This window comes from Nannospalax galili, unplaced genomic scaffold, assembly GCF_000622305.1.
Source record: "Nannospalax galili isolate Female #2095 unplaced genomic scaffold, S.galili_v1.0 scaffold615, whole genome shotgun sequence".
NCBI lineage: Eukaryota > Metazoa > Chordata > Mammalia > Rodentia > Spalacidae > Nannospalax > Nannospalax galili.
In genome coordinates, this window is record NW_008336950.1 from 276,696 (window position 1) to 291,449 (window position 14,754).

The 14,754-nt window shown below is 41.2% G+C and overlaps 1 protein-coding gene and 1 long non-coding RNA gene across 6 annotated transcripts in view; one reads left to right on the plus strand and one right to left on the minus strand.

Moving 5' to 3' along the window:
- Positions 1-22: 22 nt before the first annotated feature.
- On the plus strand, positions 23-8,445 carry LOC115070132. Of its 2 annotated transcripts, none has more exons than XR_003849334.1 (4): positions 23-299; positions 2,823-3,028; positions 4,490-4,645; positions 8,353-8,445. It is a non-coding gene; the product is annotated as an uncharacterized LOC115070132 (long non-coding RNA). The 2 variants fall into 2 exon arrangements; XR_003849335.1 differs by lacking the exon at positions 23-299 and adding an exon at positions 1,876-1,945.
- The window catches only part of Uevld (UEV and lactate/malate dehyrogenase domains), a 57,927-nt gene continuing 50,782 nt past the window's right edge, over positions 7,610-14,754 (minus strand). For all 4 annotated transcript variants that reach the window (XM_017797800.2, XM_008831701.3, XM_029562882.1 and 1 more), the window contains 3 exons: positions 11,133-11,196; positions 9,213-9,336; positions 7,610-8,534 (listed from right to left, as the gene is read on the minus strand). In XM_017797800.2, the coding sequence (XP_017653289.1) occupies positions 8,370-8,534; positions 9,213-9,336; positions 11,133-11,196 (353 nt within the window). In that variant the 3' untranslated portion in view covers positions 7,610-8,369. The remainder of the gene's footprint in view (positions 8,535-9,212; positions 9,337-11,132; positions 11,197-14,754) is intronic.

Genomic DNA, 14,754 nt, shown 5'->3' on the forward strand with positions numbered 1-14,754 from the left:
CCACTTCCGGGCCGCGGTCGGGCTTGGGGGTGGGGCGCCCTGGACAGCTGGACGTGAGAGCTGCGCGGTTTCCGGCCTCGCCTGCCTCCGATCACGTGGGAGCAGGGCGGTTGGCTCCGAGAGCACGACGCCGAGGCATCCCGGTTGTCACGGTCACCCTTCAGGTCCTTTCCCGGGTTCGCTGGGGCAGTGAGGCGCCCTGGGGGGAGGCCGCAGACTGTGCCGCCCCGCGCTCTGGGCCCCGGCTGTCCCCGCCCAAGGCTGCGGTCCACTTTGCGTTGCCTTTGCAACGTCCTAAGGTGCGCTTCAGAGTCTTAATTGCCTTGTGCAGCGCAAGGGCGGTTATCGGTCTTAATTGAATTTCTACTTCCAATAAAAGTTTGTTGTAGAGACATGTTAGCCATCGTTAGTCCTCATCACCTGATCTAGAGAACGCACCTAGCCAAGACCTGAGCACCAGTCTGAGACTCAAGCACCGAGCTGAGTGGTGGAGCACACCAATCACCGGGGCCTCTTCTGGCCTCTCCACGTGCACACGCACTGCCTGACACATATCTTAAAAGTATGCCTTTCAGATTGTGCTTAAAACCACATGCAACCTAGAAGTACCTTCAACCACAGCAGCTGTCTCTATGAATTGGTAATGTATTGCTTAGGGATACCGGTAGACCCTGTCTCACAGAGACCACGCCTCTGGTCCCAGCACTCAGAGGCAGAGTTAGGCAGATCTCTGAGGCCAGTCTGGTCTACATAATTCCAGGCCAGCTGGAACTACTGGAGACCCATCTCAAGAAAACGTTTTCATAGGTGGTGGATGCCTTTAATCCCAGCACTCAGGAGGCAGAGACAGGCAGATCTTTGTGGGATCAAGGCCTGCCTGATCTCCAAAACAACTTGCAAACCAGGAGCTACAAGGAGACCCTGTCTCAAAAAGGGGGGAAGTTTTATTACTCTATTACTTTTCTGTTGCTGTGATAAAATACTGTGACCAAGGGAACTTATGAGTTTATTTAGCTTATAGTTCCAAAAGGGGGCAAGAATCCATCATGATGGGGAGCATGGCAGCAGAGGTGGCTGGAGTAGGAACGGAAGCTAAGTGCTCACATCTTCAAGCAGGCACAGGAAGCAGAGAACAACTAGAGATCCAGCAAGGCTTAAGAACTCTCTAAGCCTGCCCCCAGTGACATGCTTCCTCCAGCATGGCTGCACCTTCTAAGACCTCCCAATACAGTGCCACCAACTGGGAACAAAAATGTCCAAATACTTGGGAGCCTGTGGGGGACATTCTCATTCAAACCACCACATTCCCTTGGCTCCCATAGGCTCATGACCATATAAAATACAAACATGCATTTTAGTCTATCCTTAAAAGTCTCCATAGTTCCTACCAGTCTCAATACTATTCAAAAGTCCATAGTCTCTTCTGAGACTCAGGGCAGTACTTTAAGTCTCTACAAAATCAAAATACATATTACATATTCCCAACATACAGTGGAATTGAATACACATTCCCATTCCAAAAGGGAGGAATAGAGGCATAGAGAACAAATACCAGACCAAAACAAGACCAAAAACCAGCAGGGCAAACACCAAATCCAGTATCTCCCCGTCTGACTTCTGGGACTTTACTTCCAAAGGGCTTAAATGGCTCAGCCTCTCTACATTTGCCCTATGAAACATACATCACTCTCTTGGCCTGGTACCACTCCTTGTATGCAGTTCTCTTTGGCAGATGTCTCACAGCTCTGGCATCATGAACTTCTTGGGGTCTCCATTGCCAACCAGGCTTCACCATCATAGCTTCATGCAATGGCCTATCAGGGCCTTCTTGATGCAGGGATGTCCCTGCTGCATGCTGCCTGGCCTTGGTGGCTCTCTGAAACCTCGGGGAAGGACCGATGACCCTTCACTCTTGCATCTTTCATGCCTCCAAAGCCAGCACCAGGTAAATGACTGCCAAGTCTAGCTGCAAGTTTGGGATGGACCAGGCCTGCTTCATCCACTTTTAAAACTTTTCTCTCAGCATTTTCCTTTCACAAGTTGGGTAGTCTTACCCTGGAGGCACTTTCTCCATTGTTTAAGTGCAAACCTCTAGGAATCCTCTCCTTCAGCACACACCTTGGCTCCAACATTAATCTTCCTAGTGCTCTTTTTCAATTCAAACTGTATAGTCTCTATTTCTGCACCATTTGCTCTTTTCATTATAGGTCTGCATAATATTCATCACTAACAGCCACACCACCATTTCTACCTTAGGCTGTCTTGAAGTATCCTCCACCAAAGAAATTAGTCTATTGCTTTTCTTTTTTGGTTTTTGAGACAGTGTCTTCCTGCAGCCCCAGCTGTCCTGGAACTCACTATGTAGGTCAGGCTGGCCTTGAACTCAGAGATCCGCCTGCCTCTGGCTCCCTAGTGCTGGGATTGAAGGCATGTGCATTCCTTTTCAACTTAGCTTGGGGCAAGCTTTTGGTCTGTGGGCAGACTCCAGCCAGATTCTTTGCCAAAATACCTCAATTGCTGCTTAGGTCCTTATTTTCCTCTGGAAGTACATTGTTTTCAGGACTATATTCTTCCAGGAGCCTCCTAGAATGGCCTGTTAAGCTCTGCTTACAGCAATCAACCTCTTTTCTAGCCCAAACTTCCAAAGTCTTCCACATTCCTCACATGGTCAGGTTCTTCACAGCCAAGAGCCCACTCTCTGGTACCAATTTCTGTATTAGGGTTCTTTAAAGAAACAATTTGTAGAATGAATATATATGTGTGTATATATATATGTATATATAAATATAATAAATCCAGATATATATCTGGATATATATTAGTTTACAGGACAGAGCCTGAGTACTCCAACAATGGCTGCACTACACTGAAGAGGCAGTTGCTTAGTCCACGAGGTTGGATGTCACAGTAGTCCCGTTCTGGTGCTGAAGGCCTGATGTATTCTGGGAGAACTGCTACTCTTCAGTTTAGGTTGGAACTCTAAGAAGTTGGTCACAGCAGCGAGACGAACTCACCAGTGGGCAGGAAGGTGAGCACAAAGCAAGAGCTCCTTCTGCCACCAGAAGGTAGCGCCCACACTTAGGGAGGATCTTCCAGCTTCCTGATCCAATCAGGAAGGTCTCCCTTGTTTCAGTTAATCTCAGATTCAGTCCACACCCAGGATTAGCATTACATGCCCAATTTTATTTTTTTTTAAGTCTGGAAACAAGTGGTAAAGTCCATTTTCTTCATTTTATACTAAGGAACGTGGAATAACCGATGCAGATGCTATGTCAACTGCATGAAAAAACTTTAATCCAAATGCATTTTCTTTCACTTAATAAATCAGGCATCACATTTTTTTTTTCTTTTGTCTTTTTGAGACAGGGTCTCCCTGTAGCCCCAGCTGTCCTGGAACTCACCATGTAGACCAGGCTGGCCTTGAACTCACAGAGATCCGCCTGCCTCTGCCTCCCGAGTGCTGGGATTAAAGGCGTGCGCCACCACACCTGGCCACATAGTACTTTTAAAATCAAAGTTTACTTCATTCATTATTCTTGATATTTAAAAAAATGTAAATTGGAAAATGAAAAATTTATTTTACAGTACCAAAAATGTACTTTAATAGAAATCAAGAAGAGGCACCACATGCTTTTGGAAAAATGAAAGGTTTTTTTTTTTTTTTTTTTTTCCTTTGTCAGATAGCAAGAAGAAAAAAAATGTTTTATTCTTAAGTTTTTTTGTTGTTGTTGTTTTGTCTTTTTGAGACAGGGCCTCCCAGTAGCCTGAGCTGTCCTGGAACTATGTAGACCAGGCTGGCCTGGAACTCACAGAGATCCACCTGCTTCTGCCTCCCAAGTGCTGGGATTAAAGGCGTGCACCACCACGCCTGGCTTATTCTTAAATTTTTTAAAAGTGGAAATAAATCTCTCACTAGCCTTTTACAAAAGCCTGCATTTGACAACATAATAAGGGGGAAAAATCAATCAGAATTTATAACTTTTTAAAAAATATTTTTATTATTTTCATTTTATGTGTATGAGTGTATTACCTGCATGTATGTGAGTGCACCAGTGTTGTGCAATGCCAGAGGTCAGAAGAGAGCTTCGGAGTCCCTTGGAACTGGAGTTAAAGATGGTTCGTGGGTGCTGGGAATCAAACCTGGGTCCTCTGCAAGAGCAGTCAGTACTCTTAACCACTGATCCATCTCTCCAGCCCCTTATAACTTTTTTTTTTTGAGACAGAGTCTCACTATGTAGTTCTGGCTGGCTGGAACTTACTATGAAGACCAGGCTGGCCTCAGAGTCACAGAGCTCTGCCTGCTTCTGTTTCCCAAGAGCTAGGATTAAAGGTGTGTGCCAACACCTGGCTGGACTTGCAACTCTTAATGGAAGATTCAAACTTAACAGAAGGTAGACAGATACCACCTTAGGAAATGAACACTGATGCAGAATGTCCTTGTTGTACCCCAGCTGAGAATATGCCAACACTTAGTACATTTTCTTTGTAGGTCAATCAAGTCAACATCATCTAACCCATTGAAAAGTTTGGAGAAAATGAGAGTTAAGAGCAGAAGCCTTGTGACTGTTAAATTATCATCAAATCAGAGAGAGGAAGAAGTGGTATCAACCAGTTAATGGAACTTGTAACTGCTAATATCACTCAAGTAAATATGTGCGAGGAAAATTACTTCTATATTGTGATCTTTTACAAAGATTTATTTTTTATTTATCTGTAGGTGTGTTTGACTGCATGAGTTTCTGTGCACCACATATGTGCTGGTGCCCATAGAGGCCAGAAGCTGTTGGATCCCTTGAAATTGGGAGTTACAGGTAGTTTTACACCATCTGATGCTGGTGCTGGGAATGGAACCCAGGCCCTCTCCAAGAGAAGTACTCTCTTAACCGCTGAGCCATCTCTCTAGCCCCTATTCTGACCCTTACAGGGCAAGGATTATTTTTATTCATTCCTGAATGCTCAGACTCTAACAAAATACTTGGAATAACAGTAAGCATTCAGTTAATATGATACTGACATGTTCATTCTGTAACATAGGCAATGCTTGGCAATTCATCTTTTACAGCATTTTACAGTTAGATTATTAAGAGTATTGTGGTGGTTTGAATGAAAATGTCCCCCATAGGCTCCAAGTATTTGAACATTTTGTCCCCAGATGATGGTGCTCTTTTGGGAGATTTTGGAAGGTGTGGCTATCCCAGAGGAAGCACGTCACTGGGGTGGGCGTACAGAGTTCTTAAGCCTTGCCAGGTCTCCAGTCACTCTCTTGCTTCCTATGCCTGTGTGATGTGAGAGCTTAGCGTCTGCTGCTCCTGCTCCAGCCACCTCCAGCCACCTTGCCTCCCTGCTATGATGGACTGTAATTCCCCCGGAACCATAAGCTCAAATAAACTCTTCCTTCTATAAATTGCTTGGGTCAGTGTTTCTATCACAGCAACAGAAAAGTGACTAATACAAGTATATTAGAAATTAGGTTTTATAAAGGTTGGGGATATAGCACAGTGGTAGAAGACTTGCCTAGCATGTACCAGATCTTAGGTTAGACACCCGCACCCAACACTAAAAAGAATTGTTGCTGGGCATGGTGGTCAGCACTCATGAGGCTGAGGGAGGAGGACTGCTGTGAGTTCAAGGCCAGCCTGAGCTACAGAATGAGACCCTGTCCCAAAAACAAATGAAAAGAGAAAATTAAGATTTTTAGGAATTATCAAATTTCCAATTAGCACCTATTAGAAGATTAAAGTACACAAGAATTGTTTCAGCAATAATCTGTATAGAATGCTTACATCCTCAAGAACTGAAAGTTTTGTTTTTGTGTTTCTAGGATGAAACCCATGTCTGACAAACACCTTTTCCCAGAGCTATACCACTAGCCCAAAAGGTTTTTATCCAGTTAAATCTTATGGGAGTCTTTTTAAGCATATTAAATACTTTTCTATGTTCTTTTGTTAAAATTTTTATTATTTTTATTTTATGTGTAGGAGTGTAGTGCCTCCACGTGTGTAAGTGCACCCATGTTGTGCAATGCCTGTGGAGGTCAGAAAAGGGAGTCAGATTCCCTGGAACTGGAGTTCTGGAAGTTATGAACAGTTGTTAGCTGCCATGTGGGTGCTGGGTATTGAACACAGGTCCTTTGTAAGAGCAGCCAGTGCTCTTAACCACTGAGCCATCTCTCCAGCCCTTTTCTGTTTTTTTTTTTTAATATTCTTTTTTAGAAAAATATTTTATTTATTATTTTTATTTTATGTGTACAAGTGTATCGCCTGCATGTATGTGAGTGCACCCATGTCGTGCAATGCCACAGAAGTCAGAAGAGGGCTTTGGATTCCCCTGGAACTGGAGTTAAGGATGGTTTGTAGCTGCCATGTGGGTGCTGGGACTCGAACCCGGGTCCTCTGCAAGAGCAGTCAAACACAGGATACTGAGCTGCCGTTTTAACTATTGAATATCCCACTGATAATTAGATTACCTCCTTTCTACCTAAAAAATTTGTGCCCTTACAAACTATTGAGTTCCTCTCCCTGACCAGACTTGGATTCACCTATTACATGCTTTTAAAACAGTCTGGACTTCTTTACAATTCTTACTACACTGGCATTTGAACATTTACTTGTTATTTCATTACTGTTTCCTGTGTTAAGACTGTAAGCACTGGCAGGGCTTGGTTTATAAGAGATTCCTACAAAATACTAGATGGACTGCTAAATAAATACCCAACCTGAGTGCATATCCTCTCTGTTGCTATCTGTTGAAGATCTGGGAAGCCAGAGGATCAATCTTTTCTTTTTGAGACAGGTCTTATTATGTAGCCCTGGCTGGCCTGCAAGTCATTATGTAGAGTAGGTTGGCCTCAAACTCACAAGATCTGCCTATCTTTGCCTACAAAGTGCTGGGATTAAAGGTGTGCTCCACCACATCTGGCCTTTACTTTTTCTTTAAAAAAGTTTAAAGTAATTTCCTACAGGAGAATGAAAGTAATTCATAGTATTCAAAATTCCAGTTTTAGGATCATGTGATAACTTGGCTGTTAGGCCTCTTAGGCTTCCCCGAATCCACTGCTACCTATAAAAAGTAGAGGTTTTATGGGTAAGTAATGCCTCTTAAAACCCATATGGTGTTAAGACATTAAAACTCAGTTTCCTTCTTTAGAATGATGATGAATAGTCAGGAAGTTAATGTGAGGATTCAATAAAGAGCTCACTGTAAAGTGCTGTGTTAGCTGCTGCTATAAGTTGTATGCCACAGCAGGGATAACGCTGTCTTTACCATATGGAAATGTCGCTCTGAACAATCAAAGCACATGCAGTCTGAACTGTTTCTTCTGGAGTGATTAAAGGGTTTGCTCACAAGTACCAGACCATTCAACTTCTCTTCCTTAAGAATAATGATCTTTATGAAAGCCTTGTATATTGGTCTCAAGACCTATTGCTTAGCTGTTATTCCTCTCTGTGACCACAGAAATACACAAGTCCCTGTTTCCTCTAATAGCAGTATGCTTATGGTATGCTGGAGAGCTTACACCCCAGGAAGAGGCTGCAGACCATTTCAGAAAGGAAATCTCACTGGAAATTAAATTACATACAATTTTTCTTCATAGATTAATAAGATTTTATTTTACTATAAAGTACATACTAAAATTCATCCTAGATTTTGATAGCAAATGAATTTTAAGAAGGAAAATGAAATGCTTTGCCATTATTATCAACTGTATTTTGATTTTTATGTGTATGAGTATATTGCCTGCATGCATGTAGGGCACCCATGTCATGCAATGCCTACAGAGATCAGAAGAAGGTGTCCAATCCCTTGGAACTGGAGTTATGGACAGTTGTCCATGTGGGTGCTGGGAATCAAACCTGGGTCCTGTGCATGAGTAGTCAGTGCTCCTAACTGCAGGGCTATCTCTCCAGTCCCTCAATTGTATTTTGTAAATGCAACGTTAATACTTTAAGCCAAGAGGTCTCTGAGTATGTACCCAGCATGAATTTTGTACCTAAGGCAGTTTTGGGTTTTCAGCTTATCATGTTTAGCATAAATACCTAATAGGAATCATTTAAAAATGTGTTTCTTCCAAGACATCTCCAAAGTGCTGGATGTGCTTTGAATTTAGGATAATTTAAAATTATATACATTGAAAATGAATGTTTATCCCTGCTGCAGGCTTAAACAGTATAGGTATGTCAAGAATTTACAAAGAAAATTAGATCTTTTCCTCTTATCTAACTTTTCAAGGATTCAAATAATAAAGCTAACTAGAAACCATGTACCGTAAAAGCAGTTTGTAAGAATAAATAAGCTGTGAAGTTCTCAAAAATATACATACTGGCAAAATAAAACACCCTTTCCCCCTTTCAGGCAAACGCATCTGAGAGTCAAAGTTTCAGCCGCTGCTGGAGACTGTGGATTGAGGACGCACTGCTCTGGAGCTTCTCAGTGACTGTGTCTTTTGTGGTGCTTGTGATGACTTTGGATATTCCACTGGCTCCAAGGACGCATGGCAAACTTAAAAACACTTCATTATCTATACCATAATATCCCTGAAATGAAAAAATGGAGATTATAATTGAGCTGAAAACATAAAAATAATTCTTGCCTTTTGAGCACAAAGTGATAAAACTTTAATTTTTCATTTGCTTATTTTCCCAAACTCAAGTTACTGCTTCAGAAAATTTTTTGCGATGGAAGGAAGTTGGTCAAAGACACCTCTTTATAGGAGAGTAAACTAGCTGTCTACAATATCACACAGGGACTAAGTAAAAAAAGTAGATTACTTGGAGACAGGCAGAGGTATGGGCCCTGGGCACAGTCAAATACAGTAAGATATTTTAAGTTTTCCTTTCTTGGTTATATTTCCCTCTTGGTATTCAAGAAAACTGGACTAAGCACTTGTGCCTCGTCTCAGCTGTGCTTTGGGGAATTTATGCTCTGGCAAAAGAGAAAAAACTGGGGTGACTTGCTGACTGATAAATGACACTAAGAAAAAGTATATGGACTACATAAACACTTTTAGGGATTCCATATATGACAGGAGGGTGAAAAGGCAGCCTGACTATCCAGACTTGCTGCAGCTAGGTGGGATGGGGGCAGACTAAACTCCACGTCCAACACAAAAAGCTGGTGGTACTGAGGGCACCCACTAGAGTGTGAACAGCGGCCTGGCTGCTTTTATTCTGTTACACAAACATTTATGGTACAAGAATGAAGAGTGGAGTTACCTGTGCTAAAACTGACACAGAGTGTACTTTCTTTTTATTGTTTACAACAGTCTCTACCAGGTCAGCCACTGACAGTCCAACAGACCAGGATCTTTGACCTTTCACCCTCAGAAGTTCCATGGCTCTAGATAAAAAAAAAAAAAAAAAAAAAAAAAAAAAAAAAGATCAAAAAGAACGTACAAAACATGGCACAATTTTTTTTTTCGTCTTTTTATTCTCAGCTGGCCTGGAACTCACTATGTAGACCTTGAACTCACAGAGATCCACCTGCCTCTGCCTCTTAAGTGCTGGGATTAAAGGCATGTACCATCACACCTGGCTTTCCATTTAGTTTTACATTCTGTTTAAGTATCAAATATTTTTATGAGACAAAAGTTAAACAGTAATTTTTTGGAAGGCTTGAAGATAACCTAATGATTACTTAACACTTTTCCTAAAATGTCAGATTCACAAAGAAATAATAAAATGCCCTCATAACATAAAAGGATGCTCACCACCTTGACTATTTAACTAAATATTAAACAAAAAATATCAGTTTGGCCCCAAAAATTGACGAAGAGTAAGAAATACTGATGCTTTGGAGAATCTGTAAGTAAGCAATCCCTCTGCTGTTCAGAGTATAAAGTGAGCTTTTAGGGAAATCTGGTAACAGCTGATCAGAAATTCTTTTTCTAGAAATTTATTCTACAGCAATAAGCTCCAGTGTGCAAAGATATACTTTTGCTGTGTTTGCAAACAACTCACCAATGTCACACCATGTGTGACATTAAAGAAACTAGGGCAGATTACTATGTACAGCAATGAAAGACATGATCAATCATGTTGCAAAATAGTATGGACAGCAGCATAAATCTATTATGAAATTAATCACATATATGGAGAAACATTAGAAACAAGGTGGGGAACAGGTAGACATTACACAGTATTTGTCGCTGGAAGATGGGATTATTCCAGTTTTTTACACTCTATAAATAGCTTCAGTATTTGAAGTTTAAGGATAACCATACATTTTTTAAATAAAAAAGTAAACAATTGTTTAAATTTATTTCATTTATTAAGGGGTAAAATATGTTCACGGCCCAAGTTTGATCTCCAGCACTATCAAAAAAACCCAAAATAGGGGCTGGAGAGACGGCTCAGTGGTTAAGAGCACTGGCTGCTCTTGGAGAGGACCTCAGTTTGATTCCCAGCACCTGCATGGCAACTAACTGTCCTTAACTCTTGTTCTAGAGGACCTGATGCCCTCTTCTGACCTCTGCAGGCATTGCATGACATGGTGCACTTACATACATGTAGGCAAAACACCTACACACATAAAGTTAAAAAATAAAAAAAAAAACTATTAACACAGTATTATTTAATCAGAATAAATAATCTGACCTACCACTCTTTTCAGTTGTCACATTCTAAAAATCATGAGTGGAGTATCTAAAAATCTCAAATTCATCACCTGGAAGGCCTCCAAATAAAGACAAAGATCCCAGGATCTGTGCATGGTGCACCCCAATACTGTGGCATACACTATGTGAAGCAATCATCTTAGACTGTTTTCCACATGTATTTATGGGTGTTTGGTACATATTGATTTCTAGGTGGTATGAACAATTCTCTTTTACACTAAAACCTGTTGATATCCTGTGATTAAATACAAGAGAACAAAGTAAATCACTGTCTACAAATGAGGACACTGCTCTGCCCTTTAAGTGTCAACAGTGTCATCTAGACAGGTCTGTAAAGCACTCCTATACCCACTGTTAGAGCTGAAACCCTACACTACACAGCACTATTCTGTTCCTTTACGTTTCTGGATTTCCTCATATGAGCTATTTTTGTTTATAGAGACTGGTAAGAAACTGCTGTGTGAGCACTTAGTCCTGACGTACAGGCTCGGGTTGGGTATATGCAAATGTACACTTGTACCTGTTGGACAGCTGTGCCCAAGCACCATAGCTTGTTGCTTCATCGTGGTCACTCCACATGGACACTAGAAGTTAAACAAAGATTTAGTTACATTTGCCAAAGATTATTTTAAAATTAAGATGTGATAAACATCTGGTCCTGTGAGTTCAGGGCCAGCCTGGTCTACACAGTGAGTTCCAGGGAAGCTGAGGCCACAGGGAGACCCTCTCTCAAAAAGAAAAAAATAAATTTAAAAAATTCATCCGCACTACAGTAGGGGACCAAGTGAGACTTCCCCAAACTGTCCCCAAATTGTCCAGTGTTCAACCCCCCTGCACTGGGAGGTGAGGCCCCTCCCATTTCACCAGGGCTAGACTTCTCTGCCCTACAGTAGGAGCCAAGACCTCAGACTGCCTGAGAGTGCCTAAATCAGGCCTCCCCTTAGTGAGCTTCCCAAATTGTGCTGAGAGTGCCTGCTAGTAGGGGTCCAGACATTAGAAGGAAGCCTGAGTGTACCTGACTTGAACCTGACTTGGGCCTCTGTGGGAGCTCCTAAGTAGCTGAACTGAAGCCATCAGTTCCCTCCAAAATAAAATCTGAGAAGACCTGAAACCTAGACCAACCAGCTTTACATACCCAATAAGACAAGGGACACCAATAAAACAAGCAGAAACAGTCTTCAACTCAACAAAGGAGGGCTTGAGTTTCATACCAGAATCACAACAAAAGAAATCCATATGCAAAAATCACAATGGAAAAATAATAATTATATGGAAAACCAAAACAGTATGTTCCCACCAAACTCCATCAGTCCTATAGAAGAGTTCTATAAGGAGACCCCCTACATAACCCAGGACATTTAAAAGAACAATCATAAACATGATCAAGGAATTCAAATGAATTTAAAGAACCCACAAACAAATCAAAGACTGAGGAAGAAACCAGAAGATGGAAGGACCTCCCATGTTCATCAATTGGAAAAATTAGTATTGTAAAAATGATCATCCTACCAAAAGCCATTTATAGATTCGATCTAATGCCAATAAAAATCTCCATGATATTCTTCACAGAATTAGAAAAAAAAATCCTTAAATTCATATGGAAACACAAAAGATGTTGGATATCCAAAGCAACCCTGAGCAAAAGAGCAATGCTAGGGGGATTACTATACCAGATTTTAAACTGTATTACAGAGCTATAGTCATAAAAACAGCAATGGTACTGGCTAAGATCAAGAGAACAAATGACACCAAATGCTGGCGAGGATATGGAGAAAGGGGAACACTCATCCACTGCTGGTGGGGTTGCAACTCGTGCAACCTGTATAGAAAGCAGTGTGGAGTACTCTGTAAAACTAAATATGAACCTCTGTTTTTTAGTAGCCCACAGATTCTAATTTGTGCTGTTCATATACTTCTGGGTGTGGGGCCATCCAATAGAATACAACCATGTTTGTTGCTGCTCTTTTCACAACAGCTAAGAGACGGAAGCAACCTAAGTGTCCCTCAACTGATGAGTGGTTAACAAAAATGTGGTACATTTAGACAATGGAGTTCTACTCAATGGTAAAGAAAGATGAAAAAATGAAATTTGCAGGTCACTGGATGGATCTTGAAACTGTTATACTAAGTGAAGTAACACAGACTCAGAAAAACAAATGACGTATGTTCTCTCCTCATATGTGGATCCTAGAACCAAATCCTTTTAAATTCCAGGTCCTTTTTAAAATTTTATTATTTTATTTAATGTGTATGTGTGTATTGCCTGCATGTAGGTAAGTGCACCCATGTCGTGCAATGCCCATGGAGGTCAGAAGGGGCTGTCGGATCCCCTGGGACTGGAGTTACGGACAGTTGTTAGCTGCCACGTGGGTGCTGTGATTCAAACCTGGGTCTTCTGCAAGAACAACCAGTGTTCTTAACTACTGAGCCATCTCTCCAGCCCCAAATTCCAGGTCCTTTTAATAAGATGATGCTATACAGCAGTTCCTTCTGCATGAAATAACTACCTTCATCACGACTTCATCTGAGCCTGATTGCTAAACATAGTTACAACTGGGCTTGATGACGGTTGTGCTCATTCATTAAAGGAGGGCCAAGCAGGGTCACTGGACCTCACTGCATTATCCAGCCACTCTTCCCAGCCAACTGAATGTAATTTGACCCTAATAACACATAGCGTCCTGGATTTGGGGAGGGCTAAAGCACACAATCTCTGGAAGGCTAGGAAGAGAAGGCATAACCCATGCTAGATAAAGACTATCCAACATGCAAACCCTCAGGTCATACATACACCTCGGCAACCCCTCAGTTATTGCGTTAAGTAAGCTCAATAAATTCAATGGTTCCCCAGTAAAACTTTAATGAAACATTGGCTTGACAGGAGAACCTTAAATAAGCATTGCTTAGCATCCCCCAGAAAAGAAGTTTCACAACCAATGGAAAATTTGTTAATGTTATTATGTCTCATAATCATTAAAAAAAAGAAAGAAAGAAAATGAGAATGTAAAAGATGTTAAAAGGAGATATATGGGAATGGAGTTATTTCCCAAAATAGAAAAAGTGAGAAAGCCTAAGCAAGTGATAAAGGTCTGTTTAGGTTTGTTATACATAAAGGATGAGACAAAAATAATATATACATAATCTTAAAATTTCTATGGTCATAGTTTAGTCAACTAGTTTAAGGAACAAAATATATATCTAGTCATTTTTTTCTGAGAATATTTGATTGTTTTTAATCCAAGCCTTAGCACATGATAATTAAAAGTACCAGACTGGTGGAACTAGCCTTATTGGATGTTTAACAGCCATAGTTTGAGGCCTATACTAATGTGGCAAGAGGGACTAAAGGACAGTTTTTGCCCCTTGCCCTCCAAGGTTGACCAAGTGCCAGTGGACTATGGAACTGGCAGAGTTCTCTCTCCTGTAACTGTGGTGAGTCACCTGTCCTCTTGTTCAGGGAGGACATGGAGACCCCACAAGATGGACTTGAACCAGTGTCCAGTCTACAGAGAGGAGGGTCAACTTAGAGGAAATATCTCATTCATGCTTCCAAGTGAAGCCAGACATGGTTGAACAGGACCTTTGACTAATCTTCACATAGATGGAACAGGTCAAAGAAAGGAACTAGAAGCTCCTCCCAAGCTCAGGTGACCCTTGAGGAACAGATCCTCAAATGACCTTAAGTGTAAAAATAAACTGATTTATTTGGGCCAACTGTATGGTTTTAAACACCCAAAAGGAAAGTATAACCAAAGAGTAAAGTCATCAATATACTTCTTTAAGAGTTCATGGGACTACACTTCCCAGACATTAGGCTTAAGTCTATATAAAAAGTTATTTAGACAATTATTTCTCATTGATGATTTTGTTCCTAACCAGAAAATGCTACTCACATGTAAGACTTCAAACCTTAGTTTCCAATACTGTAGTGCCCACCTGTAGCTAAGGAAGACAACCAGCTGCTGTTCTAAAATGATGGATAAATTTGTTTCTCCCTCTATTTCAGAAGCCTTTGAGAGGGAACTGACACTGATTCTAACCACTCCAACAGCTATCAAAATACCTGAAAGCAAACCATGAATCCATCACTCTAGAGTCCAGCCTTGGAAGACAAAAGAAAAATGAGGAGGAACCCAATAGAG